Source organism: Anguilla rostrata, chromosome 4, assembly GCF_018555375.3.
Source record: "Anguilla rostrata isolate EN2019 chromosome 4, ASM1855537v3, whole genome shotgun sequence".
Taxonomy (NCBI): Eukaryota; Metazoa; Chordata; class Actinopteri; order Anguilliformes; family Anguillidae; genus Anguilla; species Anguilla rostrata.
Genome location: NC_057936.1, coordinates 21052844 through 21078721, shown reverse-complemented (window position 1 = coordinate 21078721; position 25878 = coordinate 21052844). Strand labels below are relative to the sequence as shown.

Here is a 25878-nt window from a genome sequence, read left to right as displayed (position 1 = left end):
CTCTCCAGGGCCAACTGCAGCCTATAACTACTTCATTGATTTTTGATCAGACCTTGAAACAATAAAAACATAAAAAGAACTGAAATAAATCTATTTTGAAGAGGAAGAAAATGCTGCATTATTTTGTACTTTTGTATTTTTGTATTCCTTAGCTATAGAAACAGGAATGGGAAACGACAGATCAGGGGAATATTTTATTCCAATGATGAAAAAATAATCAAAATAATTGTAAGGATGAAATAAGGAATTGTGGGTAATGTTAAGAACTGTAGCAAGCAAGATATCTAAAATGGGTTTTAAACCTTCCCATAGTAGAATAATCACTAAAGCAAAAAAATAATAATTTACCTGACGTTCCCTTCTAAATGTATTTTATTGCTGGTAAGCAAGCATCTGGATTCACTTTGACAGACAGCAGTGGCTCTGAGGACAAACCCCAGACAGCAAGTGCGGTCCCTGGGGCCCATCTGGCGGAGGCCAGGGCCCCGACAGCAAGTTGGGTCACCTCCCATCGGCTTCCCAAACACCTCAGCGGGGGAAAAAAAATGCTTTTAACTGAGAAGCTCTGAAGTCCAGCCTGCCTCTCCCAGCCTAGCAGAGACAAGCGATCAATTTAATGAGCAAAGACGTCCCCCAGGGCATGGGGCTTTTGCCAGGGATGTCCAAAAAATGCCGCTCTCTCCCTCCCCCCTCCCCGCCTCCAACCCCAACCCTCCCCCGCCTTAAAATTCTGTCTTCCCTCCCCCGCCCAGTCTCTTCAGCATCCCTGCTCCTGCTCGTCCACATTCAGCCTTTCCACAGCGGAAATTCGACAGGCAGGAGAGGCCTCAAGACCGCGGGAATCGGACTCCTCCCTGGGCCAGGCTCAGAGGCTTCTCTGAAAGGGAGAGGCAGTAGCCGCCTAATCAAAACCAAAACTTTATTGCTGCACTATCACGCTTGACGCTGAAGCCAAGCCCGCCTTTGACAGCGCGGGGCCTGACGGCCGCAGCCAGCCCGTTTCCCCATCACTACAGAAAGGGGGATATAGTGAGAGGCTTCTCTGTCAGATTCAACGGACTGGACACAACAGACCGCAAAACAACAACACCTTCTCGACACCATCGGGCTCGGCTCACTAGACAGGAACACAAGCTGGGCGAGACGCCTGTTGACTCCACGCCATGCCAGGAAAGAGAGTTACGGTTTCCGGCAAGTGGAGGTTAACAAGGTTTCTTTACAGACCCAGTTGGTAATGTGTCATAGGCACGTAGGCGGAGACTAGTGAGGTGGAAAACAAACCAGCGTCGGCCATTGTTACGAATAGGGACCCACTGCAGATAATTGCTATTTTAGTATTTTAATAAATGACAATGTCAGCAAATTACATTCACTCATTAGTTCCTAAAGACCAGAGGTAGTTCGGCATAATAAACCGAACTGGACTCGACTGCTGTTCTTATGCGGTTACAAAGTGAACAAATGATCCAACTCCAACAGTGGCTTGAGGTACTGTATCATTCCCTGACATTTTCTTCTATCTTATTGAATCCCCAGGTAAAAAAACCACATCAACAACATTATGATCCATAACCCTGAAAAGTAGACTAATGAGCTAGACTAACTAACTAGCCTAGCTAGCTGACCATAATCAATTGGTACCACTTTGAACACTCGACTACAGGAATAGTGTAATGATACAGGGCAGTCGACTCATACACATGATTCCCCACGATGGCACATTCTGTACTGTGGTCCCATCTCCATTGTAACCCTCTCTGAATTCCCTCTGTCTGACTAAAGTGTAAAAACAACATAAGGAGGGAAAACTGCCTGCTCTCCTTGAAAAAAGGCTTTAAATTTCAAACTGCAAAAAGAATTGTCACCAAAATCAACCTCCCTAACGGAGGGTGAAACCTCTCATTCTCCTGTTCTCCTTCTCTAAACTTCAGAATAACCACAGGTCAAACCTCAGAGAGCGTCTGCTGACCTGCTTCCGCCTCCTTCAGATCCGCTCCACCTCTCTCAAAAGGTCTCAACAAGGAAAGGTCCGTGACCGAGCAGAAGCGGAGAAACATTTTTGTGCCTGGCGAGGACCAGTAACTCAACGGCAAGTACCCATGATGCCAGGAGATGGCCAGCAGTCTTTGTTTCATCGGTCCCCGAGCGCCATTCACTTCAGACCCAAACATGGCCGACGCCGCATGTAGCCCTGCGCCTCAGCCAAGGATGAGCACAGAGAGGAGTAAATCAGCTTTACAAGGACACTTTATAGAGCCTTTCGCCATTCAAGTGCTAGTTTTAGTTCGCTGGGAACTGTGTGACCGACTCTGACAGTTTAACGCCCTTTCTGGTGCAGCGCTGCTATCAAAAGAACAGGCAGTTCTTTTTTAACTGGTGGACTTCAAACATCATTCAATAACCACAGTTCACTTATATTTCCAAAATTTTTATTTTCTTTCATTAGCCGGCTGATAGGAACTGAATTATGGTTATATCCCATCTAAAACTTGAATCTGATTTTATACCGCACATAAATATCTCAAGTGATCTAGAGGCCAGGGGTTCAACCCAAGTGCTCAACCATATGACCTCAGTTATCCAGCCACCTCACTTCACCAACGACCTCACCTAATATAGTACCAAACCTTATCCAATTTGCTCATAGTCATCATTGTCACAATACTGAATAATACCTTGAACTGATAAAGCTTATTTTTGTGTAGGCTAAACAGTGTTTAGCCTACTGACAGACAGTAGGCTTTAACAAAGCAACAACACTCTTTGAGTTTTGAAAGAGATGTTAAAAGAAGAAAATAAAACATGTAGATAAAACATGTAATATCAGCACCATAATTCATTAACCCAGACAGCATACGAAAATGCTATACACAAAGAGAATTTTTCATTTTTCAAAATATGAGCCATCACATCAGCATTGTTACACATCTTCATGTAGCATTTAACACTAATTTCCAAAAGGCTATAAGTGAATAAAACTGTACACTAAACGACAGATTTACTAAGACTGCCACAATCTACAATGATTGTAGTGAAAAATCATGTCTACTAGTAAGGTATTGCTAAAAGTAAAGCACAGACACAAGTGCATAGCTTACATATATATTGCTATCACTATTAAAAGCTTGTCTTGTGAATGTGGTGATAAAAAACTATTGAACAGACAGAGCAGTGGAAAATTGGGAGCACTATAAATTCTTATGAGCCTAAAGCCATTACGGACTATAGCCTGAAGAGACACAGCCATGGTGCTGGAACTGGAACGTTTTGTAGTTCCAGGTAATTTTTTACCTCATCAAATATTAATCTTATTGCATAACCCGGGAGCCCATATGTTTCAACGTTTTTTTTTTTTTTTCCTCTGAACATCTCTGAAAGGAATGCTCGAGAGGAAATTACTGTCCAATCAAATTTGCCCATCACCATTGGCAAAGATGTCACCTTCCAGCAACACAGCAGCCGCGGCTGTGCCCCCTTGCATAATTGAAGACCCGATTAAGTGAATTCACCAGCACAGTCGGTCTTGATAAATCCTATGCCATGGTTCACATTCATGCATTTGTGTACTATGCTCCCAATTTGAGGCCTTTACATCTGAACCCCAAAAACTTGTAGGTCTGATGTAGCTACCAAAACAAGCCTGCTGACATGGTAGCTCGGCAGCTTGTTATGATTTACAACAATATGGAATGCAATATGGAATCCACACACCTTGTTCTCAAGGCCTTAATTGGCAGCTGATTGAAAAGAAAACACAAAAACCTGCAGACACTGCAGCCCCCTAGGGATTAAGTTTGACAACCCTTCTAGGCTGTTGCTAAACTAGAGGTTACTGGGACAGCAAAGGGCACGTGTTCTAGTTCATTTCAGCATCAGAAACTTGTTGTCACCAGTCATTGTGACATGCACTGGCTAACACCCAAACCCAGAGGTGTGACCCTCAAATCCTGGAGGGACACAGTGTCTGCAGGTGTTTGTGACTTCCGTTCAATCAGCAGCCAATCAAGACCTTGAGAACAAGGTGTGTGAGTTCTTTAGCCAATCAACAGACCACAGACGCTGAAACACACCAAAAACCAGCAGACACTGCAACCCTCCAGGCGTCTGGCATGTGTGCTCTAACCCAATAAGCACCTCACTCCCCCAACTTAACCTATCATTTAATTTACCCATCCACTTTACCAATCTAACAACCCAGTCAACACCACTGTCAGAGCTGTAAGTTGAGACTCAAAGTTAAATGCTGCATGCCCCATTTCAAGAGTCATTATTCATTATAGCTCTAGGCTGTACAGTCAGACTGCCCCAATATACCAGGAGTCCATAGCGAGCTGTGCCATGTTCCATTTTCAGTAAATTAACTGCTAATTATACTTTAAGAAACATTTACCAAACCGGACTGGTAGTCTCTTTTGAACCAAAAGCTCCAGATTAAACGGAATGCCCTCATACAAAACGCTAACCCTGGGCCTGTCTTGCTTGCAAGGTCAACATCAGATGGGAACATAGCTTACAAAAGCTCTGACTCAGCTTGAAGAAAGCTAACAAACGTTTAAAACAGCATAGGAAAGCAGCCAATCAAGTATAGGGCATATGTATTTGTTGAGGGAATAGCAATGTCTGAGGTATGTCTCACTATCACATAGTCACTGAAGCCAATACTCAACTAAATTCAGCACATTTTATAACTTTCCAGTAAAAAGATGGTGCCACATTATTAAGGTTGGGGGGTATTTTTAGTCCGATAAAAAAGAGGTTAAATGATTCCACAAACACAATACCTTGCTCTGAGACATTACAACAGACTCCAATTGTTTCATGATTCATAATCCTACCCTCTGCTACTAGCAGGAATGAAAAGATTCACACAAAAGCCTCATTTGGAGATATTCAATTACCTTCCTTGGGGAGGAATGGTTTTTTTAATGTCCGTTTAATTCCTCACAGGAGAGAGGCCTGGCTTTTCCAGGCAGGCTTGTTAATCAGTTGGACTCCGTCCAGCTAATTTCCTCTCAACCTCACTTACCAGGAAGCGGACAACACGGCTTCATTTATCACAAGCTCATCATCACCGTAGGTACAACGGAAGGGGGATTAAAGCTGCGTTCACACGGATCAAGGTAGACAGCAGATTAGACAACTGAACTTTTGCGATGGTACAGGGAAAAAATAGGCAGGAGGGCACAATGGCAAATAAAATATATGTTGCCGTGGTGATGTTGCTCTGTGATTGTCCTATAATACGGGCCATTTCCAACATGGATAGGAAAAGGATGATCGTGCTTGGTACAGCTCTTTATGCATGCTGGAGTAAAAGGCAGCAAAATTGATTTCTTGTCTTCCATGTCCATGTTGTGTTGTTTTATGTTGTGTCACACCCAGACCCTGTTTCACAAAGCAGGATTACAGAGTTGGATGTTGGATAACTCCTATGTGTAAAACCCAGAAACCTCCCAAATATGGAACTTGGGTTCTACTCAGCGTAGCTATCCAAGTAATTCTGGATAGCTAACCAAGTAATTCTGCTTTCTGAAAAATACCCGTTTTAGAATTCCGTTGAATATAAGGGTTTAATGATTTTTCAACTTCAACGCAAGTGCAGTCTGTCGTTGTCATTCACGATATTTTTTGCCGTCCTAATCGAATTTTACTGTTGTACTGTGGTCCACTATACTGGCATCCGGTTTGAAGTCTACCTTCTACCAAGATCCACGTGAACGCAGCATAAGGAAGGTCTTTACCAGAACAATGTAGGCCCTTCAAGTTTCAGAAAAGTTCAACTGTTACCATACCCCACGACCGAGCCAAGAATGTGATGTTCATGTGCACACATTCTTCATATTTTGGCAGCAAACTGGCATTCACAAAACGGAACGAGTTTCACAGTTTCATTGAGAAATGTATGGCGGCTTCAGAACCACGGACAGTGGTTATTGTGGCCTGAAGGCTCGGCCACTACATTACAAATAAAAAAAATTACAGTTAAAACAAATAAACAAACACATACGCACACACGCAAATACAAATAAGACGTGCCACGACCAACTATTGGTTTTATTACAAGATTTAGTTGAAATAAATATTACAATACCAAGATTAAAGTGCATCATGTAAAAAATGACCCCTAAAATGCACTCGTTACTACAAAAAGAGAGTAATATCTCCTGGTAATCTCCTTATCTTGGTGGCAGTATTTAATTATGGAGGACAATCATTCAGCAGGAGTAGCCATCCTCTCTGGATTTAGTTGCATAAACGAGAGCCCAACTGCAGTTATGCTAGCTGCTAGCTGCTAGCTCACTATCTGCTAGCTCACGATCTTATTAAGGCGATGCACTTGGCAGAATTTAGAAAACAGATTAAAGCAAAAAGAAAGTGTACAATGAATGGTACTATTGTGGTAATGGAACTCGTATAAAATGTCCGATAAATATGCGTAAACTACTGATAGAGATTGACATTTCATAATGGAAAAGTGGTACACGGACAGAAACTTACTACTTTTTGCAACTATTTTGTGTGCAACACATTGATTAGCCAGATAAATATTGTTAGTTATCTTTGGTTTCCGTAACGTTATATCATACCTTACGTTATCAATAAATCCAATTTCAATCGCTTTCCAACTGCCAAGTAATTGTTAGATTAGCTAGCCTACTTTTTGTTTTTAATTAGGCTACAGGGAATTCGTTGCAGCTAGCCCAGTACAGGCCTGACAGCGGTTTTGTTAACAGATTAACTAGCAAGTTAGCAAACTAGCTTATTGGCAATATATAACTAACAGATAAACAATTGTAATCGGTGATATTTAGTTATCAATAGCTAGCTAAGACGTTACACGACAGCTTTCCCTGGCAAGCATGTAACTTTAGCAAGCTAGCTAGCTAGACTAGCTGGCCAAATATCGTATCTAGGTCTCACGTAATATTCGATTTAAATGAAATGTTCTGACCTTTCCATTCCCGTCAAATGGGTCGTTGCAGTCACTGTCTGTTCCTGAATTGGATGTTGTGCAGGCTCCTTGATCCCAGTCCGGGAAAGGGTTGTTAAACGCTCGCTCTTCCATCTCCGAATCCGATCCCGACACCAGTTTCAACCTTTTAGACATGTTATCTCCCATCTCTACGGCAACTCGCACAGGACAAATTTATAAAGGCTCTCTTACAGCAGTCAGCCTGGGAGTAAAGAGGAAAACGCGTTTTCCACACAGAGACCTGTCAAATATTAGCCGTGAGACAGTGGTTCTGAATGGAACACAGTCAACGCTGGTCAATATCTGGAAGGCAGTACTGAAAGGAAGGGAGGAGATTTTTAAACCATAAAGCCAAAAGAAAAAGCAATATTCATTTGTAGATGTGGTCATTTGATTTCAAATGCATAAATGTAAAGTCTAAATCTAAACTTCAGTTTTGACAAAATGCTTCAGCCTTTTGAAATAAACTCAGTATGTCAGTTTAATGTACAACTACGATTTATCGACGCTAAAATAGCTTTTATAGTGTTTTAATGTGATATTCGTTTTTCAAATTAACTCTACGACACAGTAAGTTCCTCAAAGTTTTAAAGTCGGCCTACTCAAGTTAAGATAAAGAGTCCACTACTATTGTAATTGGTTCATTTCATTACCAAAACACTGGAAATACATATTATAAGTACCACTTTTGTGCATATACAATGACCATACAGAGAAAGGTTGTTCTCTTGAATTAAAAAAAAACATTAAAAGTACAGACAAGTTTATCCATTCTATCACACACAACTGCAAACTACTATTTAGACTATTTTGAATAATGTATTGTCAAATATTTATTTCATTAAATGTCTATAAACTAGTCTAGTCATCGTCAAATAAACTGAAATAGCGCTATTCTGATGGTGCACGACGACTAGTTAAGACAATGAAAAACTCTAAACGTTAGCAAAGAATTCGAAGCGAGTGCACATGTATGTTCAATCACATTTTCTTATGTAGGCTATTTGTTCAGTCAACGAGATCTACGTTAAGCAATGTGTAGTCTATTCAGATGAATTTCAGAAGACTGAAATGCAACAGTAATCTATCTAGGCTGAAGCAAGCTTAGCAGTTCGGCGGCGTGCGCATCCTCAGCAGAAAAATAGCCGTCTAGAATAACCGTATACATATGGACACACAAATAAACAAAAGTGCAAGTCAGGCTCACCAATACTTGGAAAATTAAGTCCTTTAACCAGAAAATCTCTCCCGTTTTCCAAACGCTCCATTAAACACAGACATAGCCTTGGTTTCAGTTGTTACAGCACCCAGGCTCTAGTAGTCTAAAGCACGTCCATCAATTTCTTTATGATTTCCGTCCGAATCACACCGCCGAGAAACTGTAGGCTACAACGATTAACTAGTTAATTATTAATTCAATAAGAGTAATACACGGTTGATCTGTGTCTTCAGAAAATCCAACATAAGCAGAGCATCTCCCCTGTAGTAGGCTATTTCCGGGCTCCGGCTTTCCTTGTCGTAGACGGTGCGAGTGGTCTTTCGGTTCAGAAATCCTAGCGTTTGACAAGCTTTGGGGGTGAGTCGATGCCACCAGACCAGCAAAAAAGCAGATGTCTTTCGCCAATTTTGACAAAACTGAGTCACGGCTTCAGAGGAAACAGATGGTGATGCTGCAGCTACTGATTTGCTGCACGCTTGCGGATTAAACAGCACACAAACCCATAAACCTCCTTTAATTCGTTATTTTTCATTGACAGAGCACGTGATTTTGCCGGACAATACCATTTATTCTTCTTCTTTGCATTCTTCGTGCATTTCCTGTTTATATAAATAATAATGACTTCTGTGATTAGCTGTAGATCCTGGTGATGTTAAGTGTACATAAATAAACCTCACCAGGAACTTTAATGCAATTTAGATATTTTAGAATAATTGTCGCATTAATAATGTCAGCCTATATTGTCACAAACTAATTGGAACGTTAACAGCCGTGATGCCATTGTTTTTTGTAGCTCTTCATATGGGACCTTCGATCGTCGCTTAGTAACAGCTAAAACGCATTTATTAGAGGTGATTAAATATTTACCCAACATGTCATTCATGCAGTTGGTTCTGTGCATTGTAAAACTAAACATTCCTGAAACCTGAGTAGAAACAACCAGTGGAAATGGACCAGTGGATACATCGGATGCAAAGCACGGGAATGTCAAATGCTTCTGATAGTGCACTACGCGTCTGAAAATATAATATAGGCGAGATTAGGATATGTTCCACAATGCAATTAGCCTTTATATTGGCTAAAAGAGTGGAAAGGCAGAAAGATAGACACAGCTTACTGCGCAAGAATGATAGACAGTAGCCTGTGTAATTTCGCCAGAGGGCTTCTAGAGACTCCTTGTTCAGTCGCAATCGTTAGAAATGCGCACGGACGGTAATTTATACAGTGCACGTGGTCCCTGAAACGTATTCAGCCGAGCAATAAAATAGCGCTGAAGTTCCACCAACTCAAGATCAAGCGCGCGCCCGAGGGGTCACAATAGACTAAGAAATAGGTAAAATGTGCGTCGCACACAATGTTAGTGCTGCAGTGCGTGTGACTCCCCCCGTCTACCCCAACCCAATATAGTCACACAAAGGCACACCTCCCGATAACCTCAGCCTTCTCCCTTTATCTTTTCCTATTCCATATTAATTAATTACGTATTCCAAATTCTACTGGCCTTGTCAGCGGGCACACGTGTAGGCCCACATTTTAAATGTGAGCCTACTCAGAAAGAATTCCTCAATTATGATAATACAATGCACATGCTACAATCGAATTCTTGCAATTCCAAATTACAATTCCATGTATCAAAGGGAAGGAATAACTTCCATTTAACCCGGCAAAGTGGTTATGCTTCTGGCTGACTGCTCCAAGTTTGTGCAACAGAAATACTCTTGAATTAATCATGATGTGCAGACACATAAGAGGTATTCCCTACAGCACAGATACAAGCATAAGCATCATCATCACTGTGCTAAAAGGGCTTCATTGGTTATGCCCTGCTTGAATGACTCAGAGCTGGTGTGATTTAAATGTATAAATACATTTTAAGTCAGACCTCAGATGTACATCCCTAAATACCATGGTGCCATTCTAAAGACATGAATTGTTATTGAATGTAAGCAGGGCATGCAGACACTGAAATACATTTAGCGCACTGTCAATCAGCAAGTACAGCAGACATGGGTAATTACTAATGAGCTTTCTCCAAAGCATCTGACATTTTGATGCATAAGGTTGGTCATAGCTCATAGGCAAAACACAGAGCCATGTCATGCCATATAGTGGGATGCGAGTATGGCAAATGTATATTCATATTCAGCTCCTTTACCTTAATTTTCACTTTAAAGTTTGTATGTTTTCTTGAGGAAAGCCTCAGCATATTCATGTAAAGCCAAATGGTAAATTATGATAATAAAATTCTATTTATTTTTTAGTGTGACAATATTTTTATTTGTATTCAAATACTCTTTTAAATATTTCTAATGACCCTTGGATATTTGCTCTGCCATGTGTTTAATCTGTCAAGACTGCAAGACATTGTACATGTTTCCCTAAAGTTGAAACAGGCTGAAAAAGTATGGCTTATTATGCTATACTGTACTATTATTATACTGTACTGTACTGTATGCATAGAAAGTGATGCCTGAATCTCTGGAAGCGTTTCTATTACTTGAATCCCGTGGTGTATGGTGTTCAAGAGTCCAGGACCCCCATTTGACAAAGCAGGCTTGCTGAGTTAGCTGGATAACTGCACTGAGTGAAACCCGAAACCCTCCCAAATCTGGAACATGGAGTGAAGTAAAACAAGCTTTTCCAGGTTTTACTCAGTGCAGCTGTCCAGCTAATTCAGTGATCCTGCTTTGTGAAAAACCCCCCAGGACTAATAATCCCCCATTTCCAGGCCAGAGCCTGGCACCAAAGGCAGGTGGCACTGCTGAGAGGAAAGCTGGTGGAGTGGAGCAGATGGTTCTCCGCTGAACTGTGCCTTCAGGTGCTTTGGCAAGAGACAGAAGATGGGCACTAATTCACCTCGCTCTGACCTTGAAAGCTAATTAGACTCCATATTCTGGCGTGAGGAAGAAAAACAACTCCATCTTGAAAAGAAGAGAACAATATGGCTTACTGCAATACAAGTCACTTTTCTGACATTTGAAAACATTTTGAAAATGTATGCAGAGGCAAAATGACAACCACTGTACAGCCTGTGACAACCTGTATTTATTTATAATTAATGGCAGCTGATCAATCAAACATTAGAAGATCTATGCAATTCCCCAGAGGAAATTATATATATTTATTTGTCAGGTTGATACATTTATATTTAGAGTTGTAGGAAAGTCTGCTTTACATGATTTAATCCCAATTTATTCAGTATTATGCCACAAAACACTGACTTGTTACAATGATGATGGATATATGGATATGCAAAATTAATGTTTGCACTAGCAGCATGAATTCAGAATGAATTAAAATCAATTTAGATGCAGACTTGGCCTTTTAGAAGCTGTGAGGCTGATACAAATGGACAGAGTCCCTTGAGATTATGAAATCTGACATTGCTCTAGCACATTAATGCTGGATTATGCTAGTGGGAGGCAGTTCTGTAGTACCACTCACTAAAGTACTTTTCTTTGACCGCTAAATATATATTTATATTAATATTTTTGTTTGTGGGTTTCCAAATGGCAAGATGCCAAACAGAATGTGTGCACTGAATGGATTTATCAGATACGCAATATAAATAGCACACCTTTGCAAAGACCAAATGTTCTCTGTGATGGAGTGGCAAGCAGCAAAAAAATCCATTTAACACAGGCAGTGTTTACCGATCAAAACGTCTTTTGTCTTTCTAAAACTGTCAGACAAAATGGCTGAAATGCACTTTTTAAAATAAAAACTCAGAACTCGTGTGTTTGCAGATGACCTGAATGGGTAGCAGGCTGACAGGAAGAAATAGACCGTGATGGAGGAGGGCATATGATGTCCGCTATAAACGGCCGTTGGTGCACAGTCCTGAGAAGACATACCATGACAACAGCATGACAATGAGGGTAAACAGAATCGCTGAATGTACTTTAAACAGCAGCAGAATCCAACAGTAAATGCAAAAACTGCAATAAATTAAGTAGAAATGTAAGAACAATTCACACTGAGAAACTGCTATATTAGATAAACCTAAAATTTTACTTCAATTTGTTACACCTATATATATATATATATATATCTTTAGGATTTCTCGATTGAAAATGTGTAGGATCATTGAAATGAACCTACAAATATTCAATTGAGAAAACTTAGAAGAACATAGGTGTAAAAAAAAAATCTAATATAAATTTCAGATTCATTCATTCATCAGCTCCACATAGCCGATGGAAGGACTCGCTCGTGATATGACCTGAAGTGTGATGCAGCCCGAAGGCTGGATGAGGTCAGACAATCGGGAAGGCAGTTCCATCCGCAATCGGAGAGGGGGAGCCTGGGAGCCGGCTACAATCGGGAAAGGTTGTGCGGGACACAGTAATCCTGCGGCAACCGCAGCGGCGACGGAGGATTTCAACACTCGACCTCGCGACAAACACCACCGCTCTGCTCTTACCGCTGCAGGGAACAGCACTTCGGTCGATCCGCGCGTGCTGCGAAAGGTCACCGCTATCAATTTACCGGACATGTTCGGGCGCTCGGTTTTTAAATGGGGCTCATTCAAAAGCAGGACAGGTTTGATCTGCATAACAATGGACGGGTTTCGTCGTGGAACATTTATAAATACATGCTCTCTGATCCTTGTATAATAGAGCCGTGCTCCTGTTTTCAGTGTGGTGGAAAAAGGACGTAGAGAAAGCATAATGCAAAAGGAGCAGCTGTTTTATTTATGAGCTCTTTATGTCAGGGGCCCCCTATGTAAGATCTCTGGAACATTCTCTCTACAATCTGAAAATGAAACAGCAGTAGTCAAAACTGTCTCTCTTAAATGTACTAATTGGCTTATTAAACACAAATTCCTTAGCCTTCTTATACATATGCGCGTATACACCAAGGATGCCAGAATCATTTCAGAATTGGGTATGTGCAGTACAAACAGAGAGAAATTTTTTTTACACACATATAGGCACAGCAATGTAACACCGCAATACGGAGCTCTCCATTTTTGAAAATCCCAATGTTTTGCAGGCAACCTTTTGAGACTGGTCAGGACAGGACTCTTGATAAATTGTCAAACCAGGGGTGGTGGTGGTGGATGAGAATATCTCTCAACTCGCGGTGTGAGATGACACAATTTATTCAGGGATAGTTCAATTATCTCCAATTAACTGAGAGATGTGCTGACATAAAAAATGGGCTGGGAATACCATCCCACACTACTATCCTTTTCTGGCAGCCCTGATATGCTTAGGAACATGCGCATGCACACTCGCATACGCACACAAGGACGCACGTACGTACGTACATATATACAGTACCCCAACCCAGTCTGCTCCAATGTGCGTTCCGTCATCACAATCTGAGCATGTCTGAATGAAGTTTTGTTCTGCTTTGAGGTTACTGTCATTATGAAGTCATTTGTTTGACTTACCATAGCAGTGAGCCCTTGAACACTAATCATTCCAGGCCTGTGCAGTAACCCATAAATATGTTTTTCTTTTCTTTCTTTTTTTAAGTGAAAATGCCCCACAGAGGACTAGAGAAAGATCAATGAACAGGAATGCATTTCAAGCAGATTAGCATGACAGGAACATTGGAGTCCACATCTGTCAGTGCATAAAACATCTTGGGCTTGCTTCCTATCATTTAAAAAAGACATCCTTGAAATTCCCATGCAGCCTGCACAATATAAAACTGAGTAATATAAAGGCTTGCTTATGGCCCATAAGTCTCAAAACATTTCATTTAAAAGCGGGGGAGAACTGCCATGCGCTGTAAATTGCATTAACTCCATCTCACAGGAGTGCTGGTCTGATTTGTTAAACCCCTTGCCATTGCGCACACGACCATGTTCTCTGTAGCCATCTCTCCCCTCCCTGCCCCCCCCCATCCCCACAGAAGAGGCAGAAATTTCAGAGAGACAAGCACTCGCTCATTCATTTCGCCACTGCCCGCTGCAGGACTCCCAATGTTACTGGAGCCCCAAGACAGAGCAATGCAGCTCAAGAGAAAGGAGTCCTGATTTCACCTTTCTGTAGCTCGAACTATGATTTCCAAAACCCAGTGCACAGTGCCCAAGCTGCAGAACCCATCCAATTAAGTGTGGTGATCTTTACAAGAGATGCTAAGACTCCATGGTAACGGATGTTTCAAGGCAATGCTGTACCTCATAAAGAAATGTAATGTGCTTTAGAAGCAGACACAAGCAGTACAAACGCTAAGGACATTTTAAAGTTAATGATGAAATATAATGTATCAGGTGGTGAGTTCTGATCAGTTTTGTGTGAATTTTATGCGTAAGGTTTGATATTGGTATCAGCTACAATAAATACAAAACTCTGTGCCCTCAAAGTTTCTGTGGTACTAAATACCGTAATTATTTAATAATTACACAATTTAAAAATGTGACTATTTGTGCCAATTTTTCTTCTTGACAATGTTCACCGTAAGTGAGTCACAAAGTATTGTTGTAAGTTCATAAATAGCTTTTAAAAATAAGATGCATGAATATTCCTTGTTAACAAAGTCAGCTTAAAATGAACAGAGCATGTTGTTTACAGTCAATAACTCTACAATATGTCTGAAGACATATTTTGTACCAAGCTCAACAAATAGACCACCATCCATTATGCAGTACACAAGAACAAAATAAAATCTATTTTTTAATTAGTAAAATGTCCCCAAAGATTAAACACGGGCATCTCTATCTCTTGTCTCTGTCGCTAATTAGTGGAAAAATCAAAGACGGATGTTTGTGGAGATGAACAAGAGGGACCTATCTATTAGCATATGCACGTTTGGTTAGCCTAATTGTGCCTCTTGTTCTGTGAGTCGTGTTCAAAAGCTAGCAAATTCAAAAGGTTAGTTTGAAGAAAAAGCACATATAATGGGAGGTTAAACTGATTAACAGAATCCTACAAAATTGTATATTTATTCAGAATCTGTATTACCAAGCAAGCCTCCTCATTACTTCTCAGTGTGTGTATTTCTGCAAAGCACGTGATATTCCAAAGTACCCAAATGTACGTTGTAGTTATTCACAACTGAATATGTTATTTGACAAGCTTGGAGCAACACCTCAAGTTGACTCATGATTAAATAATAATTTAAAAGGAGCACAGAGACACAGCACTGATTCAGGCTTTTGTAAACATAAAAAAGTGTATACCACTTCTAAAGACTTAATGACACAAGTATTCATTCATGTTATCATGACTGTTCAATTTATAAATACAACAAAAACAGCCAGTGTGGGAAAAAGTGTTACATTTCCAAACACTAGCAAAAGAGTCATTATGGAAAGAAGGCACCTCGTTAATTGTGGCCATTGTAATATTACCAATAATACACATTATACACATATTATTTTATCATTGAATAGAGTTCATTGCAAATTTAATATTCCTCTCCCTCTCTCCCTATTATAACCTTCTAGTGAAAAACAAAAGCATAAAACAGCAAAACATAGTTAAGGATGTCTTACAAAAAATAGGATAATTATCACCGTTTCTAATCTTAAATGCCAGTTGTCAGCCTTTCACTTTATAATGTAGAAAAATGAAAACTGGATGAACTGGAGAACTTGTTTTAGAGGCAATTCTTTGTTTCTATGTGAAATATTCAAAAATGGATGTTGAATACCTTGAAGCAGAATCCGCCGACTTGTAGGCAACAGCGCCCTCTCTTGGTGATTTCATCAGTGGAGGATTGAGCAGTCTCTGCTTGAACAGAAAATATAAGTGGGATGTAGCCAAACAGACCATTGCTAAGATTTCTCCACACCATCTACATTACTACCAGACATTTTGACCAGAACATGATATTTTCTGCAGTTCAGTGTGTTGCACCTTTCGATTACAGTGTAAAATTCCATAGTCCACAAACTTGAATTTTCTAGTATTGCATCAGAAAATGTAGGCTATAGCTTAATGGATTCCCAGCTCTGGTCTGCCCAGAGCCGGAGGGTCTGTGGTTTTTACTGCTACGCAGCACTTACCGATCAATTAAAGCAACGGAATACACTGTTTTCTCATTCCACCGGGCTTTCTAGGCCAGAACTGGTTAGTGGCTGTAGGTTGAAAACTGTTGGTCAGCATCGTCCCTGCTGAAAATTCCTGTTTAAACCAGCCTGAACTGGTCACGCTGGTTTTAGCTGTGTTTTCAACACATTTTTTTAGCTGTGTTTGTCAACCAGCTGACTGGCCTAATGTGTCTGCTAGTTCACCAGTTTGAGCACCATCATACTGTACTAGTTTAATCACATTTGTCCCGGTAGAGACCAGCTTTGACATGCAACGGAGTAGCTATGACTAGCAAGAAGTAAAAACAGCTATTTTACACCATCTTAAACTATCTTAGAATCCCAGCTGGCCTTTTCTGCAGGGGTAACATAGAGGAGAAATGAATCTTTGCCATAAAATTATTTTCAAAGTTTCATGAGTTTAATATTTTAGCAATGTCCTAGTCCTAGGCTATTTGAAGAAATGTAAAATAAGAAATGGTTTATTCCAGTAGCAATGTGTAGTTTATACATGCAATGTGTATAACCTTGTCGTTACAAGATAATGCACCACCGGGTAATGTTGCTTTCTCTTCCTGTAACCGATCATACTTGTAAAATAAGTCTACTGCTGTGAAATGGATGATTCTTCCAACAGTCAGCAGCGTTATTAATCCTCATGATACTACTGACCTCTCATTCGCTGTTGGGATCCTGGCCTGCTAAAGCCCTTCAACAGCAGGGATTAACACTGACGCGGCTTACAGTTTAATCATTGCACTATGTTCATTGTAATGAGGCGGATATATTGTTTATGATTCAACCATCGATTTCCTCATTTCGCTATTGACTTCCCCGGGTTTCCGACGCACCACGCAACACTTAAGAAGCCGGAGCTGTCTCGCATCTCCGGAGACCACACTAAAATAACAGGAGCACGCAGCCAGGAACTCCGTCACGGACAAAATGACCCACAATAAATTATGCATCTAAGAATGTTGATCTAGTTTTTTCCCCCTATAGAATTGTATTTGAACCATATCCCGTAGCCATGGCCAGTAGGTTAATACTAACCCAATTGTTAGGCCACTTACACTGATTGAAATTTCTTTTGCAGCTGTTGGCCTCTTTTTTGGCAAATGAGGAGCAACATCCATCCATCTATTATCTATCCAAACGCTTATCCTTGCTATTTCACCAGGTTCCTCGTGACAGAGTAGTATCAAAATTTTTGTAATTTAGTTAAACCAACTTCAATGCGATTTTTGATGCAATTTTGATGCTGTTATGTGGAACCTGTTGACATACCTGGGTTATGTAAGTCCAATATTTCATTATTTTGAGTGTGATAGGCTGCATCTCAAATGTAATTTACAGGGTTTAAATAAATCGACAGGGGTTGTTCAATCTGTGAAAATGGAAATGAAAGAAATGTCTTGACAGAAAATGCAGTTTGCATCTGTAGTCAGTATTGGAAGAGGGATATGGCCAATTTCCTCTCTGCTCTAGTTAGGTGTCCTGCTATATAATGCAACACCTGAAACGCCAGGCCCATAATTGGTACTGTCAAGAAATCAATCAAAGCAATTGATAGTGTGCAAGCTTAACGGCACATTGTGTTGCAATCGTCCCTAAAACGTCTCGCAATCAATTTCATTTCAAATGAAGAATTGGGTGGTGGCGGGTCAATGTGGAGATCAATATGCAAGTTTCATTTGAAAAATGTTAGTGGTTTCTGAAGTATGGTATTTGCACATATGAAAGTGTGTGAAAGACTGCTCAGCCCATTAGTTATTATGCATACACCCTCACCCACACACATCTACGACTGATCATTACACTCACCGACCACTTTATTAGGCATACCATTCGAGCACCGGGTAGGATTCCCTGTTGCCATGTTCCACATTCTTGGAACCAGCTGGAGATTACATGCTTTGTGACATTATCCTGCTGAATACTGTGACCAAAGAGGGAAAAACATAGTCAAAAACCATGCTTAGGCGTGATGAGGAATTGAAGGAATTAAGAAAACATTCCCTACACCATTACCTCCAAAACCAGCTCTGCACTGTTGAAACAAGGCATGATGGATCCAAAAAGTCATGTTGTTCATGCCAAATTCTGACCCCATATGCATATTTCAGCAGACATCCAGATTAGTCTGATCAGGCAATGTTTTTCCAATATTCAGTCATCCAATTTTGGTGATCACACACCCACTGTAGCCTCATCTTCCTGTTCTTAGCCGACAGGAAGGGTTCCACGTGCTGTGCGTTCAGAGGTGTCCTTCTGCACACCACTGTTGTGTAAAAATCCTGCTATCTGAGCATTTCTGGGCTTTCTGTTCTGATAAAGTCTGCTCATTCTCCTCTGACCTCTCATTAACCAGGTGTTTTTGGCCACAGAACTGCTGCTCACTGGATGTTTTTTGCTTATCGCACCGTTCACTGTAAACTCTTAGGACTAGTGTGCAAAAATCCCAGGAGGGCAGCAGTTTCTGAGATGCTGGAACCACCACATCCGGGACCAACAAACAAACAAAAAACAACCTCTTCCCCATGTATGCATGCTTTATATATTAAGTTGCAGCCTCACTGTTTGGAGGAGCAGCCTATTTACATTAATGAGCTGGTGTACCTAATAAAGTGGCTGGTGAGTGCATATTAAGCATCAAAGCATTCTTTTATAAGATCCACTGGCTCTTGCTTTGGCCATATTCTTCAGAAAATGATCATGGTTAAGAGTTTGGAAAACGATAAAATATGTTCAATGAACGATGGAGAGTTTCAAATAAAATGCAAATAAAAAAAGCTCCGACAAACAGTTACATTTTGTAGAACAGCACAAGGCAAAGAACATGAGGAAAGAACGGCAAAACACAGGAAATAAGGAAACTTGATTTTTTTTAATTCACATATCTTTCTACTGCACTATGTTAGGACTTAACATAAGCGTCACCCACCGCTATTTTCCTATGTTGATCGTTAAACTTTTTGTACAGACTACAAAAAAATCAATACATATGCTGAAGAAAGGAGTGGGCAGATGATTGTGTATTAGCTTAGAGGGTTTGTTGATCTCAGTGTCCACCCACTATGGCCACTTCAAAATATACAAGGCATTTTCAACACCGTTCTGAGGGGGGAGCAAACCGAAACAACTCTGAACATTCGCAAAGCATGAACACTTCTGGAAAAAAGCAGTTAAATACAGGAGCATGGTTAAAAAAAGGAACACATTGTAATTACTGCCAACTCAGGCACGACACAAACACAATGTCAGTACCATTGACAAAATCATGTATTCTGCATTTTAGATTTCATAGAAACTAAACGTTAAACATGGAGAAAACAAGTCTGTTATATACACTGAGGTAAAACACATTGGTCTTAAGAGGAGGTATTTTTTTCTTTTTGAGTTTGAGTTCTTATTTTTCATTTCATTTTTATTTTTAAATGTTCTAATTTATTTCTAAAGCAAAATCACAAGCAGTGCGTCATTCTAGGTGAAGGTCAAATAAAATAGTCAAACTCAGGCACTAAAAATGCAATAAAGCTTTCTGCTATCTGTACACAATGGTCTAACTACAGCAGCCAAATGAACTAGTGAAAAGCCCCTCAGTCGCTTTAAAGCAAATTGCACCCTTTTGAGACCTGAACCTTCCTTTCCCCCAGAAAATGTAAAAAAATAAAAATAAAAACCACACATTTGGCAGCACTGCATTTTTGAGGGTCCTCAAGTTTGGTCCTCATGGGCCACCATCCCTCATAGGCCTTCCTTCAGAACATGGACTGGGGAAACAGGCTTAATTTGAACAGATAATTAAACTGAGCAATTAAGCCTCGTATTGAAAGAAAGCCTAATGACCCAGTGGCCCTAAAATTTGCATAAATATAGGCAAGGGATGTTTTGAGTCGGGAGCGCTATCCAGTCATATTTGTAAAATTATTCAATTATGTAAATTGTGCTCTAGTTTGCCACATACCTCGGGAATGTTGGACCACTTCTATAAGTCAGTCAGGAGCACCATAAAGATGATTCGTTGCATATTTTGACAACAAACTAGGAAACCCTCAGAAACTTCCCACCAATGCTCTCCACTGCAAACTCATGAGCAGTCTCTTGTATCACTTAAAGCAAGCTCCATAAATTTACTTAGTCCTGCACTGGGGTATATTTCTCAACATTTCTGAATGAAAAGATGCATATTGTAAGAAGCCCCATTTGTATTATAGACCAGATCTTCCAAGGGTTTGAGTGGTGAAAAGCACTGCACATCTGGTCAGATATTTATTTTACACATCATTACGTACGCGCGGTTCGGGTCACGACAGGGTAACGCCCACCCCGAGCGGCTCACACAAACAGATGGGCAGTCGCTTTGAATCTGCCCGCCGGCCCATTCGCTCGCCCGCCCGCATCTGGGCAGCGCTGGACAGGAAACGGCGAGGCGCTGCGTTTGACATTGAAAGGGCGCCGGTACCAGCTGGTGAGAGACTCCACGAGTTCATTGTGGGAGACGCCATTAAGACGAGTCCCGTTCTGTGGAAACCGGAGGAGGCGAGACACGGCTGTTGTTGCTCAAAGCTGGTGTGGCCGTACATAACCCCGGATGTCACAGAAAAATACCTGGATGCGTACTCTTTCAGCTCGGTTACTTTTGATTTGGACACTAAAGGCTGCCGGTGATTTTAAAAAAAGGCTGAGGGTAATGCAATAAAATTTAAAAAAGACAATGGCCAAGTCATGACTATGACAGCACTGCAAAAGTTATCAAATGTCAAGTCCCAGAGAACAAGGCTGAGCTTACTACATCATCCTCTTCCTCAGTTTTATCTGCACGACTCATTCCTTCATCCCAAATGATTTTCCTTCGTTTTTTTTGTCGAACGTGTTTTATAGCAGCAACCTCCAGTCACCTCTTACAGTGGGCGAGCTCTCACTCTGTACAGACATTTCACTGCTGACACAAAACCTCTGCGTCTCACATACATGATACATATTTTTCTTCTATACACAAATTTGAATGCACTACACTTTGGAGATTTACAATTTCAACATGTAACAAATCAATCACGTATTTTTTTCATGGCACACTATTTTTGCAGGGGAAATCTCTTTTCTTAACTGGCAAACCTGTAATTCTGACAGATATTCTACCAATCATGTTTGAGGGAGGGGGTAATTGCTACCTCAGGGGATACATTTTAACTGTTTGCGTTTGAAGCTGGGGTCATTTTAAATGGCTCAGCTTTTCGAAAGTGGCCACTAAGTCAAAGAACTTCATAGCACATTTTTTCAAGCATTTAGAAAATGTAGACTCAATCACAGAGCTTGCCCAGAATGCATTTTGTCCCCTTTTTGTTCCTGTACACAGACAGACAACAAATTGGGAAACTGTAGCAGCACAGTGGCCATTACAATGCAGTCAGAAATTCAACATCAAAATCGTAATATTACATAGGACCATATTTACCACACATTTATGCATTAGTAAATGCTTCGCACAAGTGCACTTAATGCTAACTGGAATAAAAGCAACAATCACTTCCAATAATTAATTTGTTTAGTAGTGTCAGTCGTATATTTAATGGCTTTCCCGCCCTCAAAGGTATACATGCGTTATCATTATGGTAAATACATATGATACGATATGCATTTCCCTAAACACAGCAGCATATGCTTGAAACCACAGGCATAGCTTGGGGGGCGAGGAAACAAGTCTCCCTTAGTTCATGAGGGGACAGCTTTAGTCATTTATGCACCTCGTCAGTTCAATTTTTCAGTTCCAGCAACAATTACAAAAAAATTTCCAATTCTTTTTCTGCTTGGAAAAAGTTTTTGGTGCACATTTAATTTTATAATTTGATTGGTGTTGAAATGGAATAGAAACAGAAATATTCAGAATAGGTCAGAGAATGTAAATTTTTCTTAAAAAAGAAAGAAAAATCAGAGCAGGAGGTTCTAACATGAGAATGGGGGAGACTAACAAAGACCAAAGAAGAACACCGTGATGTTGGAGTAATGACCTTCCAGAAATTTACTTGGGGAGTAACTTAGTTGTGGTGCATGCAACACATCCAGCATAAATTGGCCAATAAGTATGCAGAGTTGCAGCGTCCTTCCCATGTGAAAAAAAGAATACATCAAGCATGCTTGATATAAACTTTAATTACACTTCAAACACTCTTAAGTATAAAATGGCATGCGTCAGGAATACTTCAGCATACTGTTTTTTCACATGGGTTTGCAGAGCATACACAGAGTCATCCCTGTGAGTGTACTCCTGCTGATTTAATGCTGTATTACACATTACACTAGCATTAGCAGGCTTGCTATCCTTAAGTCTTGTACAGGTTTGTCCACTCATACACCCAGCCTTTGCATGGCTGAATGAATTTCTTCACTACCACGATGAAGCATATACTGCAGTGGTGTATATCCAGCCCTCCGCTAAATCTCTAGGACAAGCTTGCGCCTCTGCCAACTCCATACTGAGTGCAAGAATGTTTTCTAATTTATTGAATTAATTCTCAACCAGCATATAAAATTATCGTAATTGCCAAAAATGATGATGCCACTTAATAAAGGCTACTGCATTCTGGGACATTTAGAGCTTAAATGTGACATCCCTACCTAATTTATCTAGCTGGACGCACAGGCAGCTAGACTGACATCACAGTACAGAGAAGAGAATAGGACTAATGAATGAGTCACTTTAGTAACAAACAAGCACCAAAAATCCAAATGTACATTTTCCTCGAAAGAACTCTGCAAATGAGACCTTCAGCAATGGTGAAAACAATAATCCACTGCTCAGACAAATAAAATAAAAGTTCCAGTCTGAATATTAATTTATCATGCATCTGTGTGGTAAAATGGTTCCTTAATTTGTTAGAAATATAAATGTTTACGTCTGGTGCTACATTTACTTTTTCCTCACATAGAATACGGTAGCTACTTCAATAGAATTTCATCTTTTTACAAAAACAAAAATACACAAACCTGAAGCCTTCCATTGGTCCCTTAAGGCTTACACACATTAAACATGAAGTAGTCCATATGTAACAGCTGTTTCTTTTTTTTGTTTTTTTAAAATGTACATTCTAGTAGAAAAAAGTTGCCACAAAACGTTGGAAAACATATGGCTTAGTAAATATCCATTTGCTATATCTCAATGAACATACCTCAACGCCTTAAATTAGACCTTTGTACAACGGATTAATATATGCACACAAAGAATAACGCAACAACAATAGAAATGCATGTTTTTAAGAGTAACGTCATAATGCTTTTGCCATTTTGTTTCCCCACAATGCCACTCGTGCGGTGGCCTTTTCCTGCAGTCACAGAAACCTCAGTCTGGCTGACCCCCTGGCGTAATCCGCACGTTTTATTTTATTTTTTTTGGAGATGACTGCGTTCCGTTGTGAGTGACGGACGGGGGGGTGGGGTCGGGGGGCGAGGTTACCCCCGACGTCGGCGTGAGGATGAGGATGAGCCGGAGTGGAAGAGCAGAGGCATGGCACCCGGTGGGTTGGCTTCGCGACGGTCCCCGACGCCCGCCCCGCGCGCTCCCTCCATGTGCATAAAGAGGCCCGCTGCCCGTGAGCGCCACCTGGAGGAAGCTTCTCCGAAAAAACCCCCCCCCAAAAAAACGTGAGCACCTTCGGGGAGGGATTCTGGCACGCGGGCCGGGCGGGAACGGGGACCGGTGAAGGGCAGTGGCACTTTCTGGCAACACCTGGCTTGGAAGGCATGGTTGAAGTACAGAGCAGTAAAATATATAAAATATATATTTATATTGCATATGTCACAGCATGTTTGCCAAGACTGAATGAGGTCGTGTCCAGTTCGTTTGCAAAAAAAACCATCATGAATAAGTAACGCTTCTCTGTGAAATGCACGTAAGAGAGGAGCGGGGGGTGGGGCGCAATACATTCTCAAGAGATGATCCCATGACCAGCGATCATCACTCGAAGGCATAAAATGAATTAAAATGCACATCGCGTACCTGACACTACACACAAAATTAAAACGGTTCGTCCTGTTCTTGTGGAACACTGTTTTTCCAATGCAACAGGCCCTCCCGCCACAAGTCAGGTGACTTTCCTTGACTATACACTGTCACCAAAGCATTACGACCAGTAATATATATATTTTTTGATGCGTTGTCCTTCCTAGTTTCTCAGAGCTGTTAAAAACCTGTGGTTAAGAGCGGGCGGGGCCTACAGCAGACTGTGGAAGTCCTGGGGGAGTGAAAGAACTCACACAGAATCACAGACACCATCAGACAGAGAGGGGGCGTGTGTGTGTGTGTGTGTGTGTGGGCGGGGGGAGGAGGCGGGAAGGGTGGTAGTGTGGAGGTTGTGCGTGAAGGACAGGGCGGAGTCCCCGCGTCCTGGCCGTCCTACGCGGCGGGGGCCGGCAGCCGCGGTCGCCGTGGCGAAGTGCAACACACCCTTTCGGAATCCGGCCGACCCGGGACGTCCAGACGGAGAAACGAAACATTTACAAAAAAGAAAGCTTCAGTCTGCTTCAACGAGGAGGAGCGAGTGCGCCAGAAGAAGAGCGCGCCAGAGGGAGGGAAGGAGGGAGGGAGGGGGAGGAGGGGGGCGCTACATCTTGATGCCCTCCTGCTGGCTCAGCTGGGACAGGGTCTTCTTGATGCGCAGCGCGGTGAGGCGGGCCGCCCCGTTGGCATACCAGCACTCCCTCATGATCTTGGCCATCACCCGCAGAGCCTGGGGACAGAGAGAGGAGAGAGGCGGCCATGTCACAGCCGCTACGCGCTCACACTTACACACACGCTCAGGCATTCACTCTGCGTAGCACTGACTCCGTTCCTTTAACACTAACCGGCGGTTTGTTTGGCTAGCGTTACGCACGGCGCTTACAAATGGGCTCTCCCCCGCCGTGGTGGTGACATCGCAGCTTTGTATTCCTGACGGTAACGCCGGCGTTCTCACTGCCGAAAGCCACTCTGGTTAGCGGCTCCTGCTACGCCAAAGCGGCGGAACGCGAAAGCGTTTCGCTCGCCGCTAATTACCTTCGCGCTCGCTCCCAGTCTGCAGGTGGAACACGGACCCCCGCGTTCCTCAACTTTCCTACTAGAGCTCTAACCAAAAAGTGGAAAAAAAACATGTACATAATTAATCTAAATATATGTATATAAGCCACTAACTAGCCATATCTGTACAGATTAGTACTGTTACAGTGTTCAATGTCTGTGCCCAATCAAATTACGTATGTAATGAAAAATTATGAACAATGAACTTTTGGCTTGTTTTTCCTTCACTTTCGGTAAAAATGTACTCATGCACTCATTAAATTCTGAAGAGTTTCAAAGGAAAACACGCAATAGATATTTCATAGAAATTTACTCGACCACAAGACTAACATTTCAGGATTGCACTACAGACGGGGGTTCCCGTATAACAGCTGGGCGGTTAGTCACCGGAAGTGCTGTGTTTTTAGGGAGGCCAGACTTGGTGACTGCGGTTCCTGTCTGTCTGACTGTCTGGCTGGCTGGCTGCAGCGTCTATGACAGTGCCCTGCTCCCCAGACGGCGAGCGGAGCGCTGAGCTCCCAGCTGCTCCCGATACGGCTCCCGCGCGCCCCAGCAGCGAGGGGACCCCCGCAAAAGGGCATTCCACGCTTTTCTGGAAACGGCCCGGTTTCCCGCTCTCACCAATAAAAACACATCATCTGCGGCTC

At 41.6% G+C, this 25878-nt stretch overlaps 2 protein-coding genes across 5 annotated transcripts in view; both read right to left on the bottom strand.

The window, feature by feature from the left end:
- Positions 1–8662, bottom strand: part of lancl2 (LanC lantibiotic synthetase component C-like 2 (bacterial)) — a 41066-nt gene extending 32404 nt beyond the window's left edge. Inside the window, exons 1-2 of one of the 3 annotated variants that reach the window (XM_064331298.1) lie at positions 8181–8662; positions 6953–7289 (exon numbers count right to left, since the gene is read on the bottom strand). In XM_064331298.1, coding sequence (XP_064187368.1) covers positions 6953–7120 — 168 coding nt within the window. In that variant the 5' untranslated portion in view covers positions 7121–7289; positions 8181–8662. Of the gene's footprint in view, positions 1–6952 lie in introns of all 3 variants that reach the window. The other 2 variants (XM_064331299.1, XM_064331297.1) reach the window with 2 other exon arrangements.
- A 10385-nt stretch (positions 8663–19047) lies between these two features.
- The window catches only part of LOC135252790 (TGF-beta receptor type-1-like), a 40336-nt gene continuing 33505 nt past the window's right edge, over positions 19048–25878 (bottom strand). For both annotated transcript variants that reach the window (XM_064331295.1, XM_064331296.1), the window contains exon 9: positions 19048–24905. In XM_064331295.1, coding sequence (XP_064187365.1) covers positions 24780–24905 — 126 coding nt within the window. In that variant the 3' untranslated portion in view covers positions 19048–24779. The remainder of the gene's footprint in view (positions 24906–25878) is intronic.